This window comes from Scleropages formosus, chromosome 3 (genome assembly GCF_900964775.1).
Source record: "Scleropages formosus chromosome 3, fSclFor1.1, whole genome shotgun sequence".
Lineage (NCBI taxonomy): Eukaryota > Metazoa > Chordata > Actinopteri > Osteoglossiformes > Osteoglossidae > Scleropages > Scleropages formosus.
Window position 1 is genome coordinate 27,254,416 of NC_041808.1, and position 20,424 is coordinate 27,274,839.

At 44.1% G+C, this 20,424-nt stretch overlaps 1 protein-coding gene across 3 annotated transcripts in view; it reads left to right on the forward strand.

The window, feature by feature from the left end:
• Nucleotides 1–20,424, forward strand: part of LOC108926009 (teneurin-3) — a 224,057-nt gene that overhangs the window by 175,596 nt on the left and 28,037 nt on the right. For 2 of the 3 annotated variants that reach the window (XM_029250391.1, XM_029250393.1), the window contains 8 exons: nucleotides 2,829–2,855; nucleotides 3,417–3,434; nucleotides 4,553–4,699; nucleotides 7,549–7,765; nucleotides 11,465–11,584; nucleotides 13,076–13,337; nucleotides 15,192–15,459; nucleotides 16,279–16,422. In XM_029250391.1, coding sequence (XP_029106224.1) covers nucleotides 2,829–2,855; nucleotides 3,417–3,434; nucleotides 4,553–4,699; nucleotides 7,549–7,765; nucleotides 11,465–11,584; nucleotides 13,076–13,337; nucleotides 15,192–15,459; nucleotides 16,279–16,422 — 1,203 coding nt within the window. The remainder of the gene's footprint in view (nucleotides 1–2,828; nucleotides 2,856–3,416; nucleotides 3,435–4,552; nucleotides 4,700–7,548; nucleotides 7,766–11,464; nucleotides 11,585–13,075; nucleotides 13,338–15,191; nucleotides 15,460–16,278; nucleotides 16,423–20,424) is intronic. The other variant, XM_029250392.1, reaches the window with a different exon arrangement.

Below are 20,424 nucleotides of genomic sequence, written 5' to 3' on the forward strand. Positions count from 1 at the left end.
AGGCTTAAAGGCCCAACATGATGACATTCCTGAATGTATTAATCTCTATTGTGTCAAAAATGGCTCAAAGAAGCAAAAAGATAATAATGTGCACCCTTTTCAACCTGAACAAAGATAGCATATTGTTTTAAGGCTAAAATAAATTCCACTTTGACAGAGCAGCTTTAATCCCATTTCATGGCATGTGAAGGGACAGCTCAGTGCGGTCATTTTACCCGCACAGCAGACACTTTAATCCACAGTGATTAACAGCACTGTCATGGCGATGCCGCTTATGTAACGTACATTTGTTATAGTTACAAAACTTAACTGATTTTCCAGTCTGAATATTTAATGTTTTAAAAAGATCTAGGTACAAATGTCTTCACAGACGCTGGGATTCATTTCAGGAATTAATATTCATAAGGTTCATTTGTATCGCTGCAAAATGAGATGTTTCAAACATCATCGCTGTACGACGGCATAAATCACAGCACATAATGTATCGGTGAATGGTATCAGCGTCCATCATGCTCTCATTGCCAGGCACACGAGTCCACTGCTTGAGCTAAAATGCAGAGTATTTGCTTAAGGCATCTCACTTGAAATTTGTAGGCACGAGTTTTAAAATGTCAAACGATCTGTTCGTCTTCGGTGTACTTTAGTTTCTGGTTTCCTTTAAGCAAGCAAGGTTTACTACTGCCCTTTTGTTTTTCTGTCTGCTGCTCTATCCGGCTTTGTGCTCAAAAGCGTATTAACACAAAGAGTACATTGTGCCTTATTGGCAAAGAGAATTGAAGGGGACATTTATAGTGCACTGCAGTAATGCAGCAAGAGGACGGTGGAGGAGCAGGTAACTGCAGATCTGTCATTGGAGTCCATCCTTCTGTTAATGGTGATTTAACTGTGTATTTACCTTCAGCTAAAGGGCAGTTACACACTTCAATTCTAAGTGGCAATTAAGATACTGTAAATCAGAGCATTGCCTTCTCCTTGGAGGGAGAGCTGGTAGGACATGATAGACGTGTGTCATTTCTAATAGATTAATGTCACTTGTCCTCATGTGGCTATAGAATGTGGCCAATCACGTCTGTAAAGGGCAATTCATTCTCCTGTTCTGTGTGTGGAGGTCAATCTAGATGGATAACTGTGGCACCCCAGTGGCTACTTCAGTGCCAGGGTCTTGGGCCGATGGCTGGTTTTTTTATTAGTGATATTCTTTATGTATCATAAACGAGTCTTTCAAAGCAACATGCACTGTTAGGTGTGTATACTGACCTGCGTACACTGATTTACCCACTTATAGAGCAGGGTGATTTTTAGTGGAGCAGCTCAGGGTCAGTACCTTGATCAAGGGTGCTATAGCTGGAGGGTGGATTCAAACCCGAGGTCTTCCCTCTGCACAGAGTCAGTCTAAATCACTAGTTTTCATACTGCACCACGCCTTGCAATGCCATATGGTGTGGTTAATGTCAGCATTGACCAGAATGGGTTTCATGTGTAACTGCGTTAAACAACCCCACGCACTCTGCACTCTCCCAGTAAGTCAGAAACTTATAATTTTTTGGGGGATAAAACATTTTTTTTTTTTTTTTTTGTTGGGACCGGTGTCTGAATGACTGCTGTTTAGACTGTCAGCACGTTCGGGAAGAAAATTCACAGTTACGTTAAATGTAGGGACAGTGTGCAATTTATTTACAGAGTTTCTTGGATTGGTGTGTAGTCTGTAGAGCCAGTGAGAAGTTTGAAGGTACTTCCTAGAACATTTTATTCATTTTTCTCCACAAAATACTCAATAAACAAGGTTGATCAGGAAATGACACCATGTCCGTGCAGCTCTTCTGCTACAGTTCCCAAAGGTGAAGAACGCTTGTGTGTTGCTTTTCTCTCGCTCTTATATGCAGTTCATCCCCCTCAAACTTTGGACTGGTGCTGTACAAGTGATATGAGTTTCAAAAAAATCATGCTTATTTCATAGATACAGTTCTCAACTTAGCAACAGTTAATGTTCCCAGTAGTGCCGGGAGGCTGAGAAATGCAGTGATATTTTGCACTTGTCACTTCCCAACATCAGGTGTGAGTTCATATCACAAATACACCTTCACAGAGAACAGCAGATGCATTAAACTTGGTCTCATTTATTTATTTCGCTGACACAAAGCAACTTACAATAGTAAGATACGTGCACTGATTTACTCATTTATGCAGCAGGTTTTTTTTTTTTTTTTTTCAATCAGTTTAGGGCTAGGACCTTCATTAAGGGTACCGCAGTATTGGGAGGAGGTGTGAGTCCAAAATAGATTCCGAGACAGTTCTTGCATGCTGGAAGGGACTCAGTAGCACCGAGGCACGGACGGGGCTCGTTCCAGGAGGTGGGAGTCAAACATGGCTCTTTCGAGTGTTAGGTGGTAACTCTAACCGGAACGCCCCTGCTGCGCCGCAATAAAGCATTGCAGTAGCTGTAGCCGCGTCTGTGATTGCTTTTCCGAAAATGCTGCTCGAATCCCATCTTACTGGTTTCCGTTGACTTTCTAATGCAACATTCAGAGCTGTTTCTGTGAAATGCAACATGCAGAAATGGAAGTCATTAAGTAAGATTAACACATTTCGTCGCCTTGCGCATTATTATTGTTCACACATGTGCGCAGATGGTGCCCTTAAGTGGGCCCTCTGAAGCCACTGTCAGTGGGCTAAGAGGAAATGTAATTTCCTCGGTGAAGATGTCCCCCTGGCCTTCCTGGGTATGTCAGCTCTCTTCAGCTTATTTGTATGTCATGTTAGGGAATTTACTGTCGTGTGAAAACACTGCTCTGAGATGTCTGTTCTCTTTCTCCTTTTAATCTCTCAAGCTCACTATCTGGATAAGATAGTACAAGGTACTGTGCTTTCCCTCTCTTTCACCGTGTGCTTTCCTTGTAATTCCTGTAACGCTGCCGATTTTTCTAACGGCCCTTCCCTTTTCAGTGTCCGTTTCTTTTATTGACTATTGCAATCAAGTGTCATCTCATTATTTAACCCAGAACCATAGAATAAAACATCCAAATGCCTTTTTTTTTTTGTATAACGTTAATGTTCTTGTCGGAAGTGACGTTAATGGATAAGTCGTCATGAACTGACAAAATAACTGTGAAGCTAACTGTAAAGGGGCGTCAGTCCAGCCAGACGTCCCTCCAAATTCGGTTTCCGACGGAAGCCGTCATGTCGCCGCGATCTTCGGAGATGTCATCGCGCATCATGGCGAAAGTCTTAATCTGCAATCGAAACACACAACGATTTATGAAATTCTGTGTCAGCCACTATCTGGTGTTCTGCTTTTCCATTTTTTTCCCCCCTTTGCCTATTTTGTTCCTACATGTTTGTCAGTCTAAAGCATCCTTCAGAGATAAGTATTTTAATTTTCTTTCCCCAACTTTCCTTCTCCTCACCAATAATGGCAGACAAGATAGGATATAAAGGTAATGGAACCAAAGCCCCAGGGAGATTGTCGCAAACAATCCCTCCCGGCTCTCTGTCTTGAAGCACGGCATCAAACGTGTCTCTGTTTAGTCTATAAATGTTTTATTGTGGTCCTTCTATCGTATCTCATTCCTGTCCGTCCCGACTGGTCAGCGCGCACACGCGCGCGCGCACACGCACACACACACACACACACACACACACACACACACACACACACATTCACACACAGCTGTTACGCTTGTTGGGGAACCTGTTGGTCTCGTTTCATCTGTTTGCGGCCTGAACACCAATGTTTTGTTAGAATAGATGCTAAGCTGCTTTAATTATTTCCCGGGCTTTGCATAATCTGTGAAAAGGAATGTAATACTGGCATAAAGTATAGACGTGGAAATAAACGAAAAAAGTCCCCTATACTTTGTGCTTTTATTTTGAGTCTGCTGTAACTTCACATGAATGATGCGAGAGACTGTTCATCTTCTTCTGGGATCAAATTTGGATTTTATGTAAAACGCCAAGTTGCGCAACAACCATTTCAGTGCAATAAAAATCTTGAAATTTTTCATTTTAAAAATTTCAATTAAAAAGTTTATTTTTTTAAAAAAACAAATCAGTTAATTAAAAATATTTCTCCGAACATAACAGGCTAGATACCGAACAGCGATATTGGCAGGAAATATGATAAGTTAAACCATCCCAGGTTTTAAAGCATTTTATTGGACCTGGTTCTCATCATTAGTGAAAATCTGCTTCTACTGTGATTTTCCACAATGCATCCCTCAGTGGAGGAATAAGGGAATGTGTTTTTTGAAAGCCACCTTTGCATTCAGGTGAAATTACAGTGTCTGTGCATTTCTCGAGGCCTGTCTCCAGTTCATGTCGGTATATGTCCACCGGATGTTATTTTTCTTTTTATATTATTGTACCTCTTTTGTTTGTTTGGAATGAAGATGTCCACCGTGCCCTCTATTCCCCACTTCCACCCGCTGTCCCAACACGCACGCACACACACGTACTCACACACACACACACACACACACTCACTGAAACACTAGCGCCGTAGTGCTGGACGCCACCGATCTGCAACGAGGTTTGACCGATACCGTTGTCTTGACAGAGGGATGCCCTGGTTTGTGCAACAGCAACGGGAGATGCACCCTGGACCAGAACGGCTGGCATTGTGTCTGCCAGTCCGGCTGGAGAGGGGCCGGGTGCGATGTTGCCATGGAGACCGTCTGCACTGACTCCAAGGACAACGAGGGAGGTAAGGGTTGCTCCCCGGAGCACGACGACCCTGCCCATTTCCTCTTCGGTTTCTGTACACGGTCCTGTGTGTGCGTCCTTGTGTCCATCCAGGCTCAAACAGAATTATAACACAAAATTCATGCAACAATCAGCTGCCCATAGCTGATGAGGACGGTTCAGCGGGACATAACCGTGTGAAGTTCTCAGAAACAGCGCGGTCAGACGGAGCCGAACATCTGCCTGCCATCGGTCGCCGCTGACCGCTTACTGTCAAATTTTTCTACAATTGGCTGAATGAAAAAGGCAGACTTGCTTGAACCATGGTTAAAGTGTGTGGAAAGAGCTGTATTTGCGTTGCTGCACAAATTCATCATCAGTAGATTGACATGTATTCATTTATAGCTGATGCTTTTCTCCATCGTGACTTAGTACTGCTTACACTGATTTACCCATTTATACACCTGCGTAATTTCCACTGTATCAGTTCGGGAAAGCGCCTCACTCAAACACATCACGATTATTAATATGTGTTTAGTCAATACCTTCATCCAAGGTAAATTACAGTGCTAAATTTACTGCACTAAGCTCCCTGCAGCCATTTCTCCATTTATACAGCTGAGTGGTGCAACACACACGCACACACACATACACACACACACCAGGCAGATTTTTTTTAGATTCACCAAATTCACCGGAAAAACATGTCGTTGGACCGTGGGAGAACACCCTCATGAAAATGGGGAGAACGTTCAGTCTGCACACAGACTGAGCTGGATTCAAGCCCACATCTGAATGCACAGCTCAGGAGCTGGGGGCACCATTTCTCCCAATCAATGAGTATTCTGTCACACAACACAAACCATTCCCACTGCTGCCACTCCTTCCGCCATTTGTCACCAGACCCGCTTCCTCTTCCAGAGCACCTGGCGCGTGAGCGCTTGGCTAACCCCACCCCCCTTGCAGCAGCCTGGCGGGGGGCACCAGTGGTAAATGAATATGTAGCACAGGGCAGCAGCACCTACCTTCCCTGCTGTCTTTTCTCATTACAGCACATTGCTTGTCTGGCTGCTGGTGCGCTCTAATATCGCAGGCCGGACACATGTTGGAGGAATGGAGGGAAAAGATTAGTAGTGGCCATTTGAGTGTAAAACAAATGAACCGAGCATTCTTTTATTTATCTGACACTTTTCTTCACTTTTAAGCTACTTGCAGTGATTTACTGATTAATACAGATGGGGAACTTTTACCGTGTCGGTCCAGTGCAAGTACCTTGATCAAGGCTACTGCAGCAGGAAGTGAGATTTGAACTTGGGTCTTTTAGATGTAAGATGACACCTCTAACCGCTGTGCCACCTGCTGGCCTAGTCTCAAAGTAAGAAAGTTCCACATTTCCAAACATGCGCAACTCCCCAAGGCAGGGAGGTGTGTCTCTCTGTCCCCTGAAGAGGTGTCTTTTTTCATGCAAATAAGTCAGGCTTGAAGGCATGCGTAAACATCTTAAAACCGTAAACAAAGCAAGAAAAAGTGCCTTCTGTGATCGGAAGCGGGGAACCTTCCACAGTGCTGGCGAAGCGCCAGCCGAGCCCTCGACCCCCAGCCAAACAGACAGGAAAAAATGTTCTCCTCATGTTCCGAGGGACGGCTCTCATCACCATCATTGACTTAGCACGGGCGACCCGTCGGTAAACTCGGGGTGAAAAATACCTCCTTTGTTCCACATTCCAGGCAGTCGAGCCGAGAGCCGAGCTCTGATGGATGTTCGCGCAGGGGCACCTAAAGTAACATTTCCCTCCGACTTGTTTGGAAAGTGTCAATCACGTCATTTTTTATGACTCCCCTCCCAGCACCCCGCTACCCGAGACGACGAGCCAGGTGTTCATAAGCTTCCTTAAACTAACAGAGATGAGTGATTAAACTTCCGACTATATCTTGCCTTTGGGAGACCAGATCTCTGCACAGAACATTAACACTTTATCTGCCAATAGAGTTTGTAGAGCATTCGGTGTGGCCTGTATCATCAGGGTTATGTGTTTTAGATCTAACATTACATGTATTATTATTTTTTTATTTTTTCTATGTCTCACTTTCATTCAGAGTGACTTACAGTGTTGAGCTACTTACGGTGATGTACCCCTTCATACAACAGAGTAATATTTACTGTATCAATTCGGGAATAATATCTTGTTCATAGGTAACACAGCCGAAGGTGAGGTTTGCCCCTGAGACCTTTAGGTGGAATGCATTTTTATAGTTTAACAAGTCATTTTTGAATGTCCACATCCACCTTGCAGTTTGTTCTGTCGATTGTTTTTTGTATCAAAAGCTGAAATAATGCTTGGACACTTAGCATCATATGTGTGTGTGTCTTGTTTGCGAACGTTTATTAAGCGTACAGTACATAATAGCCTCAACAGAGCTGAACGAGCACAGGTACACAGTCATGCAATATTGTAGAGTAATTCATGAAGGGAAACTACCTTGTTATGTTGTGTAATGATAGCTAATGTTGAGTATTGAATTAACTGTGTGTTTTAATGGGATTTGGTGGTGTTTCAGTACAAATTGGTGCCAGGTGGGGCTTTGGGATGCCACTGAAACAAATGGTAATTAGGCCTTCAGTTTATGGGACTGCACCTTACAAAGGGATTTTCAGAAGCCTTCATGAGTCAGGGAACATTGCACTCTGCTTGGTTGTTGGTACAATCTGTCCAGGCTCCGTTTCCCAAAACCGTCTTTGTCTTACAACTGCACGTTCGATAACTTTCGGATGAACCGAGGTCATTATGATGTTCCGGTGCTTCCAGGCTCTTGCCGGGAGCTTGGCTCGCACCCACGCTGTTGCACTTGGCGCTTTCCCTGTGGCTGCAGATGGACTGGTGGACTGCATGGACCCCGACTGCTGCTTGCAGAGCTCGTGCCAGAACCAGCCCTACTGCCATGGATCCCCGGACCCTAGCGACGTCATCAGCCAGAGCCAGCAGCCGACCTCCCAGCAGGCCGCCAGGTCCTTCTACGAGCGCATCAGCTTCCTGCTGGGACCGGAGAGCACCCACGTCGTGTATGGGGAGAACCCATTCAACAGGAGGTGAGACGCGCTCCAATCTGAGGCCTCTGGGACTACCGGTGCGCAAACTTGGCTCGGTTTAATAGTTACATTTATTTATTGTTATATATGGCTAGGAAACTGCCTATTTCATTAGATGATTCCCTCTCTGTTGTATTTTCCTGGATTTGAAGAAGTACAGATTTTTCCGACTCTATTATCAGTGTTAGACGTCTGTTTGTGATTCTGTTTAGAAACCTTTCATTTATATTTATTTATCTGTCCGACACTTTTCTCCAGAACAGCTTGCTGTGTTGAACTGCTTACAGTGATTTTACGGATTTAAAAAGGGTAACTTTTGCTGTGCAAGTTCAGGGTAAGTGCCTTGATTGTGGCTACTACCGCAGTAGGGGGGATTCTACCCTGGTCCTTTGAGAGGAATGAATTTTTTTTTTTTTTTTACTGTTTGGCGAGTCATTTTTCAAGGAGGTCATTAGAATTGAAGGGTGAGGGACTTTTTCTTTTTATAATCCATAGTCACTATTTTCTTTAATTTCTTGCACCTTGCAATGTCATCTCGGGGGAAATGCTGGCAGACTGCGTTGCTGGAACTCCCTAAAACATGAGCATTTCTTCTGGAGCTCTCAGTGAACAAGGGTCATTTGTTTAGCTGAGTTTATGCTCTGTGTTTTTAAGTTCTTGCTGTATCATTTGAGTACAACATAAGTCGTGTTTAACCTCAGGGCACACAGTCGCTTCCTTGCCTTTAAAAGCAGGGTTGAAGGATGGTTTTTTTTACCGCACTGTAGAGTGGGCAGCAGAGATGTGTTTATCTGAGTGGCATATCTGGGTAGCCGGCAGCACTGTGCCTCCACTCGTCCATTTAGAAGGTCAGCCGTTTGAAAGCAGTTACAATAAAGGCACATTTGATCATTACCAGCTATTTCGGAGGAGTCCACAGACATTTTCACAGTGGGTCACTAATGAACTCTGGCAGGAGTCTCACTTTGAGCTGCATTCGCAGACTCACACGATTCAGTTTACGGAGGCTGCCTCGCAGCACCTGGGATGTTCAGGCATAGGTTCGAATCCAGCTCACTCTGTGTGGAGTCTGCACGTTGTCCCAGGGTCTGTGTGGGTTTCTGTTGGGTGCTCTGGTTTCCTCCCACAGTCCAAAGACTTGCTGTTTAGGTGAACTGGACACTGTAATTAGTGTGTGAATTTGTGTGACTCTGTGTGGGTGGCTACATAAGCTACATAAACATAAGCGATGAGCTTATGTCTCATCGAGGGTCCCATCGAGGGTGTCCCCTGCAGCCTTGTGCTCATTGATTCCTGGATGGGCTACACCCTAGCCAGGAGAAGCCGTTATACATATGTATGTACTGTATGATCTCGAGTGGTGAGATACTGGAGTGACAGTCCAGTGCATCGTAGTATTTTTTAAAATATATTTCCCAGAATTTTCAAAAAAATCTGAAAAAAAATAAGTAAGAAGGAGCAAGGGATACAAATTGTTTTTTTAAAAAATAACTTTTGGAGTAATTTATATGCAAAAAGTTTTTAATAGTAATTTAAAAAAATATTTTATTATAAATGTAGGTTTCGTAAGGAAGTGACAAAATGATGTTCCGTATTCCAGCGTGGCATCAAGATCGTTATTAATTTTTCTCTTCAGCGGCTGGAAAACAAAATCCAAGTTGTTAAAATAACCACTTACTGTACCGTCTTGTCAGAATGATTTAAAAAATTACATGTGCGATACATTGGAATAACCGGGACCTTTCAAATATAAGTTGAATGATGTGCATGAAAAGTAGGTTAGTCTACCAAAGGTGCTGTAAAACTTGGAAAATATCACCTAAACATCACTGTTTCCTTGAATTTGAGAAATATGTAATCAGTCCCCAGCTAAAGATGTATGAGAATAAACATGTAAAAATAGACTTCCTCACAATTGTTCTCAGCTACCTGGTGTAAACACAATCAGTATTTTGTGTTTGCCAGGAACCCGAGTTGCGGATCGAAAAGAGAAGAAAAAATGAGGCCTTCTCAGCTTGTGAGAATAATTATTGTCACTGTAAGTGCTGCAATCAGTATCAACGTGCTGTTTTATGAAAGACACCATGTGTAAGAACTTTAATTCCTGTCTTTTGAATGTGTCTCCAGAACTTGTGGGAACTGTAGTTGAACAGAGGTATACATTTCCCATCTCTTAAGTCACGATATACCATATTATAGGCAGGCCGGATGTTTTGTCTGGAAATGTGGTCCATCTGCGTCTTTATGTTAGGCCACATTTATATCTGTCGCTAAGCCAGGCTTTAAACCGCAGCCAAGCCACAAACAAAAAACACTCTTCGTTTGACGACTGTATTTCATTTCAACGGGAACGCCTCTGTTTTAAACAGCTCTGCGCTCATTTCGAGGGCCGTTGCCTCGCCTATGTATCTGTGAATTGCATCATGCTGCTGAGCACCCTTGTAGGGGAAAAAACAGTGCTGTGGCAGTGACTGCTATTGTTTTATGGTAAGGCGAAAGAAATACATAAATTATGAATGCATTTATGCTACGCCGAGTAATTTATGCAATGTTTACTTTGAGGTCAGCCCATGTTGGGTCAGACAGACTGTGGGAGATTAATGGCACGGAAGGGAGAGTAAACCCAGCGAGCTTTTAAAGCAGCCTGATTCCCTGAAACCGGAATAAGTGATGAGGTGATGTCGTACGTTGACGTGGCAGCGGCGAAGCCCAGCTGCCGGTCGCCTCGGACACGGCTTTTAATGACCTGGAAGTAATCAACCAGCAGGCTAAGAGTGCGAAGGTGTCCCGTAAACAGGCAAAATTTTTCCCGAAGTACGTGCCCTTGTTGGTTCGCTGCACTGAAGCACACCGGCTGATCAAATGTTAAAGCGGAAATTTAGTCATACTAATTCATTTATCAGTGATTATTCATGACTCACGTGCTCATAGTACTTCGTACATACATAGCTGACACCTTTGGCCAAAGCAATTTGCGTATAAGTCCAGGTACCCTACGTTCACATTTACCACAGACACTTTTCTATGAAGAAACTTATATTGATTAACTCGTTTATACAGCAGGGTAATTTTTACTGTTTCAATTCAAGGTAAGTACCTTGATCAAGAGTAATACAGCAGAAGATGGGATTTGGACCTGGGTCCTTCGAGTACAACCACCCCGCCCCCTGGTGTCCCACCATAGAGTCTCGACAGTCATTAATCCGTTTATCCAGGGCAGCAATGTAACACACCCTCAGTCACACACACTGGAGGCAATTTAGAGTCACCAAAAGGCTCTGTCTGAAACACGGAGAGAGCAATCCACACAGATTGATCTGTATTTGAACCCAAGACTAAATGCACAGCCCCGGCACAGTGAGGCACCAGCCCTACTCACTGTGCCATTGTGCCACCTCTTACCCTTCCAACTATGTCACTTCCCAACTGTTCTTGTATCTCTCCAGTGAAGTGGACTGGCAAGTTGTTTGGCGAGCAAGTGTCGCAATGGTGATGTTTATACTGTGCGTGATTAATCTCAGACCAGAGCAAACTGAATCTCATCCGTAGAAAGACGAACGAAGGAGCGGAAAGAGGTGTTAAATTGGGATTTTATGAATAACAATGGCCTGAGTGCTTTATCGAAATGAAAAAAATGCGTGTAAATAATAGAGGTGGCTGGAGCCAAGTGACGGTTCTGTTATCTCCTTTCCCATGCAGCCTGGTGTCTATCATCCGAGGGCAGGTGATGACGGCGGATGGGACCCCGCTCATTGGGGTGAACGTGTCCTTCATGCACTACCCTTCCCATGGATTCACCATCACGCGCCAGGATGGCATGTAGGCAACCCGGCCACCCACGCCACCACTCCGCTTGGGTTTGGGGGGGTATCAGGTTACCAGTCCCCAGGGTCCACTGATTACATGGGGTCTTGTGGTGCTGCGGGCATCCCGCCAGGGAGTCATGTTGTAAAGTGTGTTTGGTTGTCCACAGGTACATTTCAATTTTACCTCACACACACACTTTCTGAACCGCTTGTCCCATACGGGGTCGCGGGGAACCGGAGCCTACCATTGAAATATTACACCTGTCTAATTATGACCAGAAAAATAAGAAATAAGTAGGCTTAGAATGTCCTTGTAAATTGAAAGGGAACAAAGGAAATCTTGGTGTCTTGTGAAACGAGGCATAAAACAATGAATTAGTGGCTGTGTTCATATACTATTATTCTGAAAGGCTTTATTATGCTCCCTGAAATAATGGGGGGAAGATCACACCCTGTTTTCCTGTGCACAGTTCCACTATGGACCAGCAGCGTGGTGTGCTATCATAATTTTCTTCAAAATACCTAGTTAGATTACTGTATAGTATGCCCTATTTTTAACAAGACAGTTGCTGCAATTGTCTCAAAATGTACACATTGTTGAACTGTGGTAATGGACGGGATGGAAAGCTCCAAATCCACGGCGAGTCGGGGCGGTTCGTCTCTGACATGAGGCGCCGGGGAAGCTTGGACCCCCAGCAATGGAAGGAATGTCAGATCACGAAATTGCATCAAACCTGGTGGACTTCCATGTCATTTCCTTAAAAAGCCAGGGCATGGGAGCTGGGGGGAAGTGCAGTACGAAAGAGTGAAAGCCAACACACACAGCTGTCCACATCTCACGAGTGCTAGGAATAGTGTGTTTCCAGTCCGCAGCTCCTCTACTAAGAACAAACTGTGTGTAAATAAATGTTTTTCCTTGATTGAAAATGGACCCAGAAGGATGGGGATCCCTAAAAATATATTTTCACCTATGATTTGTAAGTGACTAACCTCACTTAAATGTGATCTCTGAGATTTGTTGCAGGGAGGGCATTTATTGCATCAGTGTAGAGTCCCCACAGTGATATGCAAAGAAATGTCTGTTGTGTGTATTATTACACTTGCCCTGTAATCCAGTCCATTCCAGTGTTAGGTTACCCAGTCCAGTCACGACGTGCTGCTTAAGACCGGTCCTGAGATCCAAAAATACACTTTCATCCGGTGCCATGTGTTGCTGAGCGAAAGTAAGTTTGCGGAGCTGATGGGACTAATAGGATCTAAGTGCGCAGGAAGTGTAGACACATTACCTGGTGAACCACGTGAAAGTGTCTGGCAGCAGATTATCCGAAAGAAAATACGGCGTCTAAGTTGCGAGGAGGCTGGAGAATTGATCACTGTGCTCGGGAGGAGGCTCTCCGTGAAAGCGCCCTCACTGCGAAGTTTCCGGAATGTTCTGCTCAATCTGAAGGGTGAGACAAGGGCACATTGTGAGAGACTGTCTGCTTTGGGTGGTAATCGGGCACAGGTTTGACCTGCTGGCCAACGGAGGTGCCTCGCTGACCCTGAGCTTCGAGCGGGCCCCCTTCCTGACACAGCACCGCACCGTGTGGATCCCGTGGAACGTGTTCCACGTCATGGATACGCTGGTGATGAAGAAGGAGGAGAATGACATCCCCAGCTGTGACCTGAGCGGCTTTGTGCGGCCCGTCCCGTCCATCGTGTCCTCCCCGCTGTCCACCTTCTTTCGCTCGTCCCCAGAGGACGGCCCCATCATACCCGAAACACAGGTGAGCGGAGCTACTAGCCGCCTACCTCAGACCACGCCCACAGAGGGAGGAGTCTCTTATAAACAAACTATACATGTAGCAGCAGGTGGTGTAGCGTTGCACAGGAAAGATCTAGGATCGAATCCCAGGTTCTGCCGTGGTACATCTGAGCAAACTAATTACCCTGAAATGACTCAGTAAAAATTACCCTTCTCTATACATGCATAAATCAGTGTAAGTAGGTCACTTGGAGAACAGCGACAGAAAAATAAATTCTGTACATGTAGTATACGCTAAATATATGCAGTCTTTCAAGTGTTCGTTTCTTTATAGATGAGGTTAAGTTTTTAGCGTCTGGCTGAACTCTCACAGCAGTCGGCTGACGTTGTCATGTTGATGTAATGCACTCATTGCCTTTTTCTGCGAGATGTACGTCGCTTTGGAGAAAAGCGTCCGCTAAATGAATAACTGTAATATGGTCAACGGACTCTTTTCTTGCTAGGAGGCTTGGCAGGAAGGTGTGCACCGATTTTGATTTTCGCAAAACTGACTTGCAGAAAAAAGCCGAAGGACTCTGCCAGAACTCTGCTTTTATTCTCATTGTTTCTGTAAAGGCCATCGTTTTCAAGAAGAGATGAACTCCTACAAAAGTGTTTCTTTATGTTTCCTATTAAAAAAAAGTGCTGTATGCCAGAATGCAATTATGACCCACCCAGAAGTTGCCGATGGAGGAGCAGGCAGTCATAATGCTTTTTCCTGTGTTTGTTTTATGCCGGAGGGAACTTAGCATTATTTCTGCACGTGTAATTATTTCATTTCCCTGCAACGTGGGAGGGAGGGTCAGAGTGTCTGATTATTCTGTCCTCCTCCTCCATCCTTAAAAACACTTGTAGGAAGAAACGAGAGTGTGATAATAAAGGTTTGTCTACTGTGATTATAATGGCAGTTTGATGAATGGGAATTACAAATTAGACCCCACCAACTGTGACACAATCACAATTATTCTGTCACAATCGGACTGCGGTAGACCAGAACTGCAGGCTCAAGAGTTGGCCTCAGAGTAGAATTATTTTATTTTTTCTTGTTGCTTTCTTTGTCAATGCATATGACACGGTGTATTTCAGCCGTCTAAGTGTTACCAGCCTAATCATGTATATTTATTTATGTAGCCCACATTTCTCCAGAGCAGCTGAGATTTTGTGGTTTGTACACTAAGGTACCTAGAGTGACTTACCCATTTGTTCAGCAGGGTAATTCTTACTGTATCAATTCAGGGTAAGGACCTTGATCAAGGGCACTCCAGCAGGGATTTGAACCTGGCTCTCTCAATTGTATGGCAACAGCTCTAAGCATTGCAGTACCTGCTGCCCCCAGTTACTGACCCACTTTAAACATGTTTCATATTTAAACCATCATAGTCATGATACTTCACAAGACCCTAAATGGCTCTTGGCTGCTGTGCATTTTCAGAAGCATCTGCCTCAGTGCAAGGAAAACACAGCTCTATTTATTCATTTATCACGTTTCTCCAAAAGCAACTTACAGTATTAAACGACTTGAAATGATTTACCCATTGATCCTGTTGGATGATTTTTTTGCCGTATCAATTCAGAGTGAGTACCTTGATCAAGGGTACCATAGCAGGAGGTGGGATTTGAATTTGGGCCTTTTGGGAGCAAGTTGACACCTCCAATCACTACACCCCTTGCTCTCCCTGTCATGAAGTGGCAAGAATCATTTGTGGTGTTGAGACTCACGTGACAATTTACCTGGACTAATGACTCTTCTGGCAGCTTTCTTGAGGAATCTGGTTTCAAAGACATTGAGGTTTGGGTTCCTGTGCCCTCACGCTTTGGGATCCTGTTTGAATTGAAGGTCCTTCATGAGGAAACAGCGATCCCGGGAAGTGACCTCCATCTCTTCTACCTGAGCTCCCGGGCTGCCGGCTACAAACCCATCCTCAAAGTGACCATGACTCAGGCCACCATTCCCTTCAACCTAATGAAGGTCCACCTCATGGTGGCAGTGGTTGGCCGCCTCTTTCAGAAGTGGTTCCCAGCATCTCCTGATCTGTCCTACACCTTCATATGGGACAAGACTGATGCCTACAACCAGAAGGTCTATGGCTTGTCAGAAGCAGTTGGTGAGTTGAACTGTCTTCATGTGAATGAAGCCTGTTGAGAAAATGGCCTTGGTGTGAACTCTGCTCTTTAGAGTCTGTTGTGACCTAGATGTAGGTTTTTGTGGCTATAAAGGATTTTATTTCTTTTGGAATATTCTGCTGAAAACTACATTAAAAAACAGTTATCCTGCATATTTGAAGGCCAGTATTTGTTTGCTGACTGGAGGTTCTTACATATAATTACTCTCCACAGAAGCTTCTGGAAGAAAAACAAATCTGCTGAAGGTCACTTTACTGCTGTAGCCTTTTCTAAATTTAATGCTCATTGCTCATCTGTGAATGTTCTACCAATAAACAAAATGCTAAGCATTTCAGAAGTTAGGCAGAAAGGTCATGTTGATTTAACTTTCTTGATAGCGGTCTATTTACTGAGCGAAAATACCATGTTTATAAGCACCGTACCCTATATTAAATGATAAAGATCCTACATGTTTAACAAATTCTTTTGTTTTCTTGGAGGATTATGAGCCCTGTGCAATGACTTTTGACTTCTCCCTGCTTTATTTGCATTAGATTACATCAGATCATTCATCAGTCAAATGTAAATTCTAATATTGATTTGGCTGTTGGATGAGAAAAGATGTTAACGCAATGACAATATGAAGGCAATGGAAACTGTAGAACTTGGAAGCTGTAAACTGTAGAATTGAGGAGATAATTTTAAGGTTTTTAACTTATGAAGAGACACTACTGTCTTACTGAGTTTTGATCCAACATGCAAAAGTCCTGGTGGAATTTTCCTTCTCAAGTGTGTTTTTTTGTTTGTTTGCTTCTTTTCAGTGTCTGTAGGGTTTGAATATGAATCTTGCCTGGATTTGATTCTCTGGGAGAAAAGAACTGCTCTCTTACAAGGATATGAATTAGACGCCTCCAATATGGGCAGCTGGACACTGGGAAAACACCATGTGTTAGATGTGCAGAATGGTAAGAACTTTTCTGAAGTTTTTCCTGTAATTAAAATACACAAATAGGGAAGAAATTAATTATCTGTAAATACACATCTTTTTATCTTTCAAAAATGTTCTCACAATAAAAACAGGGGTGACATAATCCTTCTTTTGGAGGAGATTCTCCATTGAAAAATGAACAGCGGTGTTAAGGGCCAATGGTTAACGTGCCCATTGACCTCAGAGTCAGTCCTGCGTAGGACAATAATGTATTCGGAATGAATATTACAAAAATGTTAAACAAAAAGACAATGCTTGGAATGTCTGAATGTTGTAAATGCATGGACTCAAATTATAAATTACGACTAGGGTGGGAGTCTGACCGGCAGAGGCTCCTCAGAACGACAGAGGCCTAATTGAATAAACGAACCGATTAGTTGTAATGACAAGCCGGACGACGTGGGGGTATTCATCATGGCAGGAGAAGGTGGACAGTGACAGGTGGAGGCACCGGGTTCCCTGAAATGCTGCAATAAATATTCTAATGAAGATGAAATATTGCTCGTCATTCTATTTGGAGAATAATAGAGGAAAGTTGCAAAGAAGCAATCTTTCAGGGTAATGACTGAATAAATCAGGGATAGGGACTCAGCATGTGGGGAGAGACGAAGACAAGCGTTTTAGTCTGGATTAGGGTCAGGTTATGAAGGATGAACCCTGAGCAGAGAGAACATTCTGGAAATGGCCTCTGAATAACCCTGACATAGTCTGGCTTTTCTCTTCTTTTGTACATTCACACACAGCGAGTGATCTGGAACCAAAGGGGCTAAGTTAACGAACACATAATTAAACATCTGGTTGTCACTTGTGATAGTCCTCAACTGGACTGCTATGGATAGGACCGGCACTTTTTTTTAAGATAGCCACCTTGTGAGTGACACTAAGCCCTCTTTAACCTTTCGGACTTAGTATCAGTTGTCTTGGTGAATTTGTGACCCTTTCATCTCGAGGCTCACTGGAGCCGACCAAACTTCCCCTCCCGGCAGCCCCTGCCCCACCCCCTCCCCTTCTGTGTCTTAGCGTTTTAACTGCTTTGTGTGCGCTTTGTGCCAAGAAGCTTACCAAAAACTAAGCATTGCTGTCATTCCTCACAGAGATGGTGCTGTAGACTCAGTGGGTGTCAGGGTTTCTGCCCATTTTGCTCTACGCCGTAGTTGTTGCTGGTGATGGACTGGTGATTGTGGTGGACTCGCGTGCTGCGGTTATTTATGGTGATGAAAGTGGGAACGCAAACACCAGGCTAATGCAAACGAGGCTGGGGTGTGGAATCATTCAGAATTTGGAGGCAAGCAAGGTTTCTGTCAGCTCCATTGGCAGGATGACACGGGCCAAGATTCAGTGCCTCTCTTTCGGCTTCCCTTTTGAAGGGCCCCACGATGGGTTGATGTAAAGACACCAATCCGAAGTGCAGTTTTGTTGTTGTCCAGAGGTTTGTTAGAGTCGTACTCCATTACCCAAGTGTCTCCATGCCTTTAGTAGACACAGGTACTCATGTACAGACAGCGATTACAGGCATGGCCTGCGACAGGAGCAGTACGACACTCCCCCTCCCCACCCCCAACAGACAGCTGTGAGAGATCCGGCATTGTCAGACAGCCGGCTTCTGGAAGAGAACATCTGAAATGGTCATTTTCACACTTGGCATGTATTCTGCGGAGGGAAACTGCTATCTGGCACTATTTTTTTCTCCAAAAAAGGAACCAAGTAATGATATGCATACACTGAATACTTAGCTGTAAATTATTGTGTCAAGTGAGCCAGGCTGGGCTGATGGATATCTTTAATAATACTGGCAGTGGCGTGGATCACACGTATTTTTAAATTTTTTGTATTAATTTCAGTAGTCAGATTGGACCACCGTGGCCGACTACATTTTAATGTTTATAATGTTGCAACTGTGATTATAAAGATGCTGGATGCTGCAATTCGTGGATGCTTTCTTATGCTTGGTTACTCCTCACCATGTGTAATTGAAAAGGATAAAGAGAAACTTACTGATGGGGTGCACCAGGTGGTATAGTGGTTAGTGCAGCTGCCTTGTACCTGATGGACCTGATGGAGTGCAAATCCCATATCCTGCTGCAGTACCCTTGATCAAAGTATTTACCCTAAATCGTTCCAGTAAAGATCACCCAGCTGTATAAACCGGTAAACAATTGTAAGTAGCTTAACACTGTAAATTGGGAGTTTGGAGAAAAACGCCACCTAAATATGTAAATGTTGTCTCTTTACATGCCATTGTTGCTCAACACTTTATGTAATTTATCTTTATGTAATTTATCTGTACAGATAACACTTTATGTAATTTTTTCTGTACAGATTTCCCATTAGTAAAGCTGATTAGTTTCACTCTGTTTTCCTGATGCAGAAAAGGTCCCAATTTCTTCTGCATGCTGTGAACAAAACTTTCCGCACTGCCGAAATTGGTCAATCCAGCTTTTAAGGTCCTCAGCCTTTCTCATTCTTGCATATTTAAAAGTACAGTAGCAAGAGAAATGGTGAACATAGCAAAGTTTGTATTCAATATTTATGCATATATTGCATCATGCGGTACTCATCGGAGATCTGTTGCTTTTAAGTTCCGTTTCACAGATCCAAAGAGTAGCCTTTTGCTTTTTGAAGCTTGAAACGTCTTTGAATTTCGCTGGCATGTCAGGCGCAAATCACAGCTTCAGCAGCGAGTTTTCCTACCCGCCTCCTGCCATTAGTCGTCAGCGCAAACCCGCCTTTTGGAGAAGTACTTAACACATGGAAAAGGAGACCAGAAGAGTCAAAAACTGTCTGTGGTGGACAGGAAAGCAGACCACTAGTCGCGTGAAGGCATGCGTTCCGACCTCATCCTGGTTATGCTGATACATGACTTCTAAGAGCTTCCCTACGAAGGGTGTTTTAAAGATCAAGTCATTCATCCCCATCGTCCAGTGTGGCACCTTTGTACGGCCAGGCCGGATACGGTGTACCGCAGCCCCCTTTCATGTCACGGCTACAGCCGTCGTCGTCTTGCATCCCGTGCCGCCGCAGGTCGTCTCATGTTGGCAGGGGAGAGCCTCCGGGGCCCCCGTTCAATGGTAATCTTTAAAACAACATCTTTGGCTAATCCGCGCAAGTCTATCGCAGAGGCCCCTTGGTGAAAGCCCACTGGAAAAGGCTTTCTAGTTTCCAGTACTGAAGCTCCTCACATTTTTAAGCCACTCTTTGCCCAAGGAGTCCAACTGGAAGTTTCATCATTAGAGCAGGGGGTAAAGAAGGATTTTCTCTGTGTAACGGAAATACATTAACCTTGAAACCCTTCGAAACCTTCCGAACTGACGGAGGCACTCTGAAGATCCACGGTCGGGCAGCAGCAGGAAATCTGCCCATGCTGTCACCTTTGTTGATGCTCCAGACTGTCAGATGTTTTTCTGCAAATCACCAGGTATTCCTTCTCCCCCATCCCACTATCCAAACAGTCATTTTTAATGTCTCTCCTTAGTCACCTTACTCAGGAGACACAGAGGACAGTTGGCTGTCAACAGTAGCAAAGATGGGCCTAACTAAGAAGGTGCCGCCTTTCCTCAGTCCAGACGTTATCATCATCATCATCATCATCATCACCACCATCATCATCACAGCTGTGCTTTGGGAGTTTTGCTGGGAACCGGTTCAGTTGCAACGGCTCACTCGAGAAGGGTGCTCTATGCTAGGGCTCCCGATGGAAACCTAATTCCCAGCTCATTGACTTCAGATGGGTACAATGTGTGGTGGACAACTTCCACTCAGCTTTTTGTTCATGTGCCGGGATGTGTGTCTTTTAATTAGCTATGAAAGAGTGTTACCTGAAGAAATGGCATGGAAACCAAAATAAAACAGGAAACAAAGGCCACAGGCCACATTTTTGACCTTTCTGAAAGTACAGCACAACATTTCCAACTGTTTTATTTGGCCAAATTCAGGTTTTCTTTTGGAAAAGGAGAGGAGACATTTTATCCATTGCATGTGT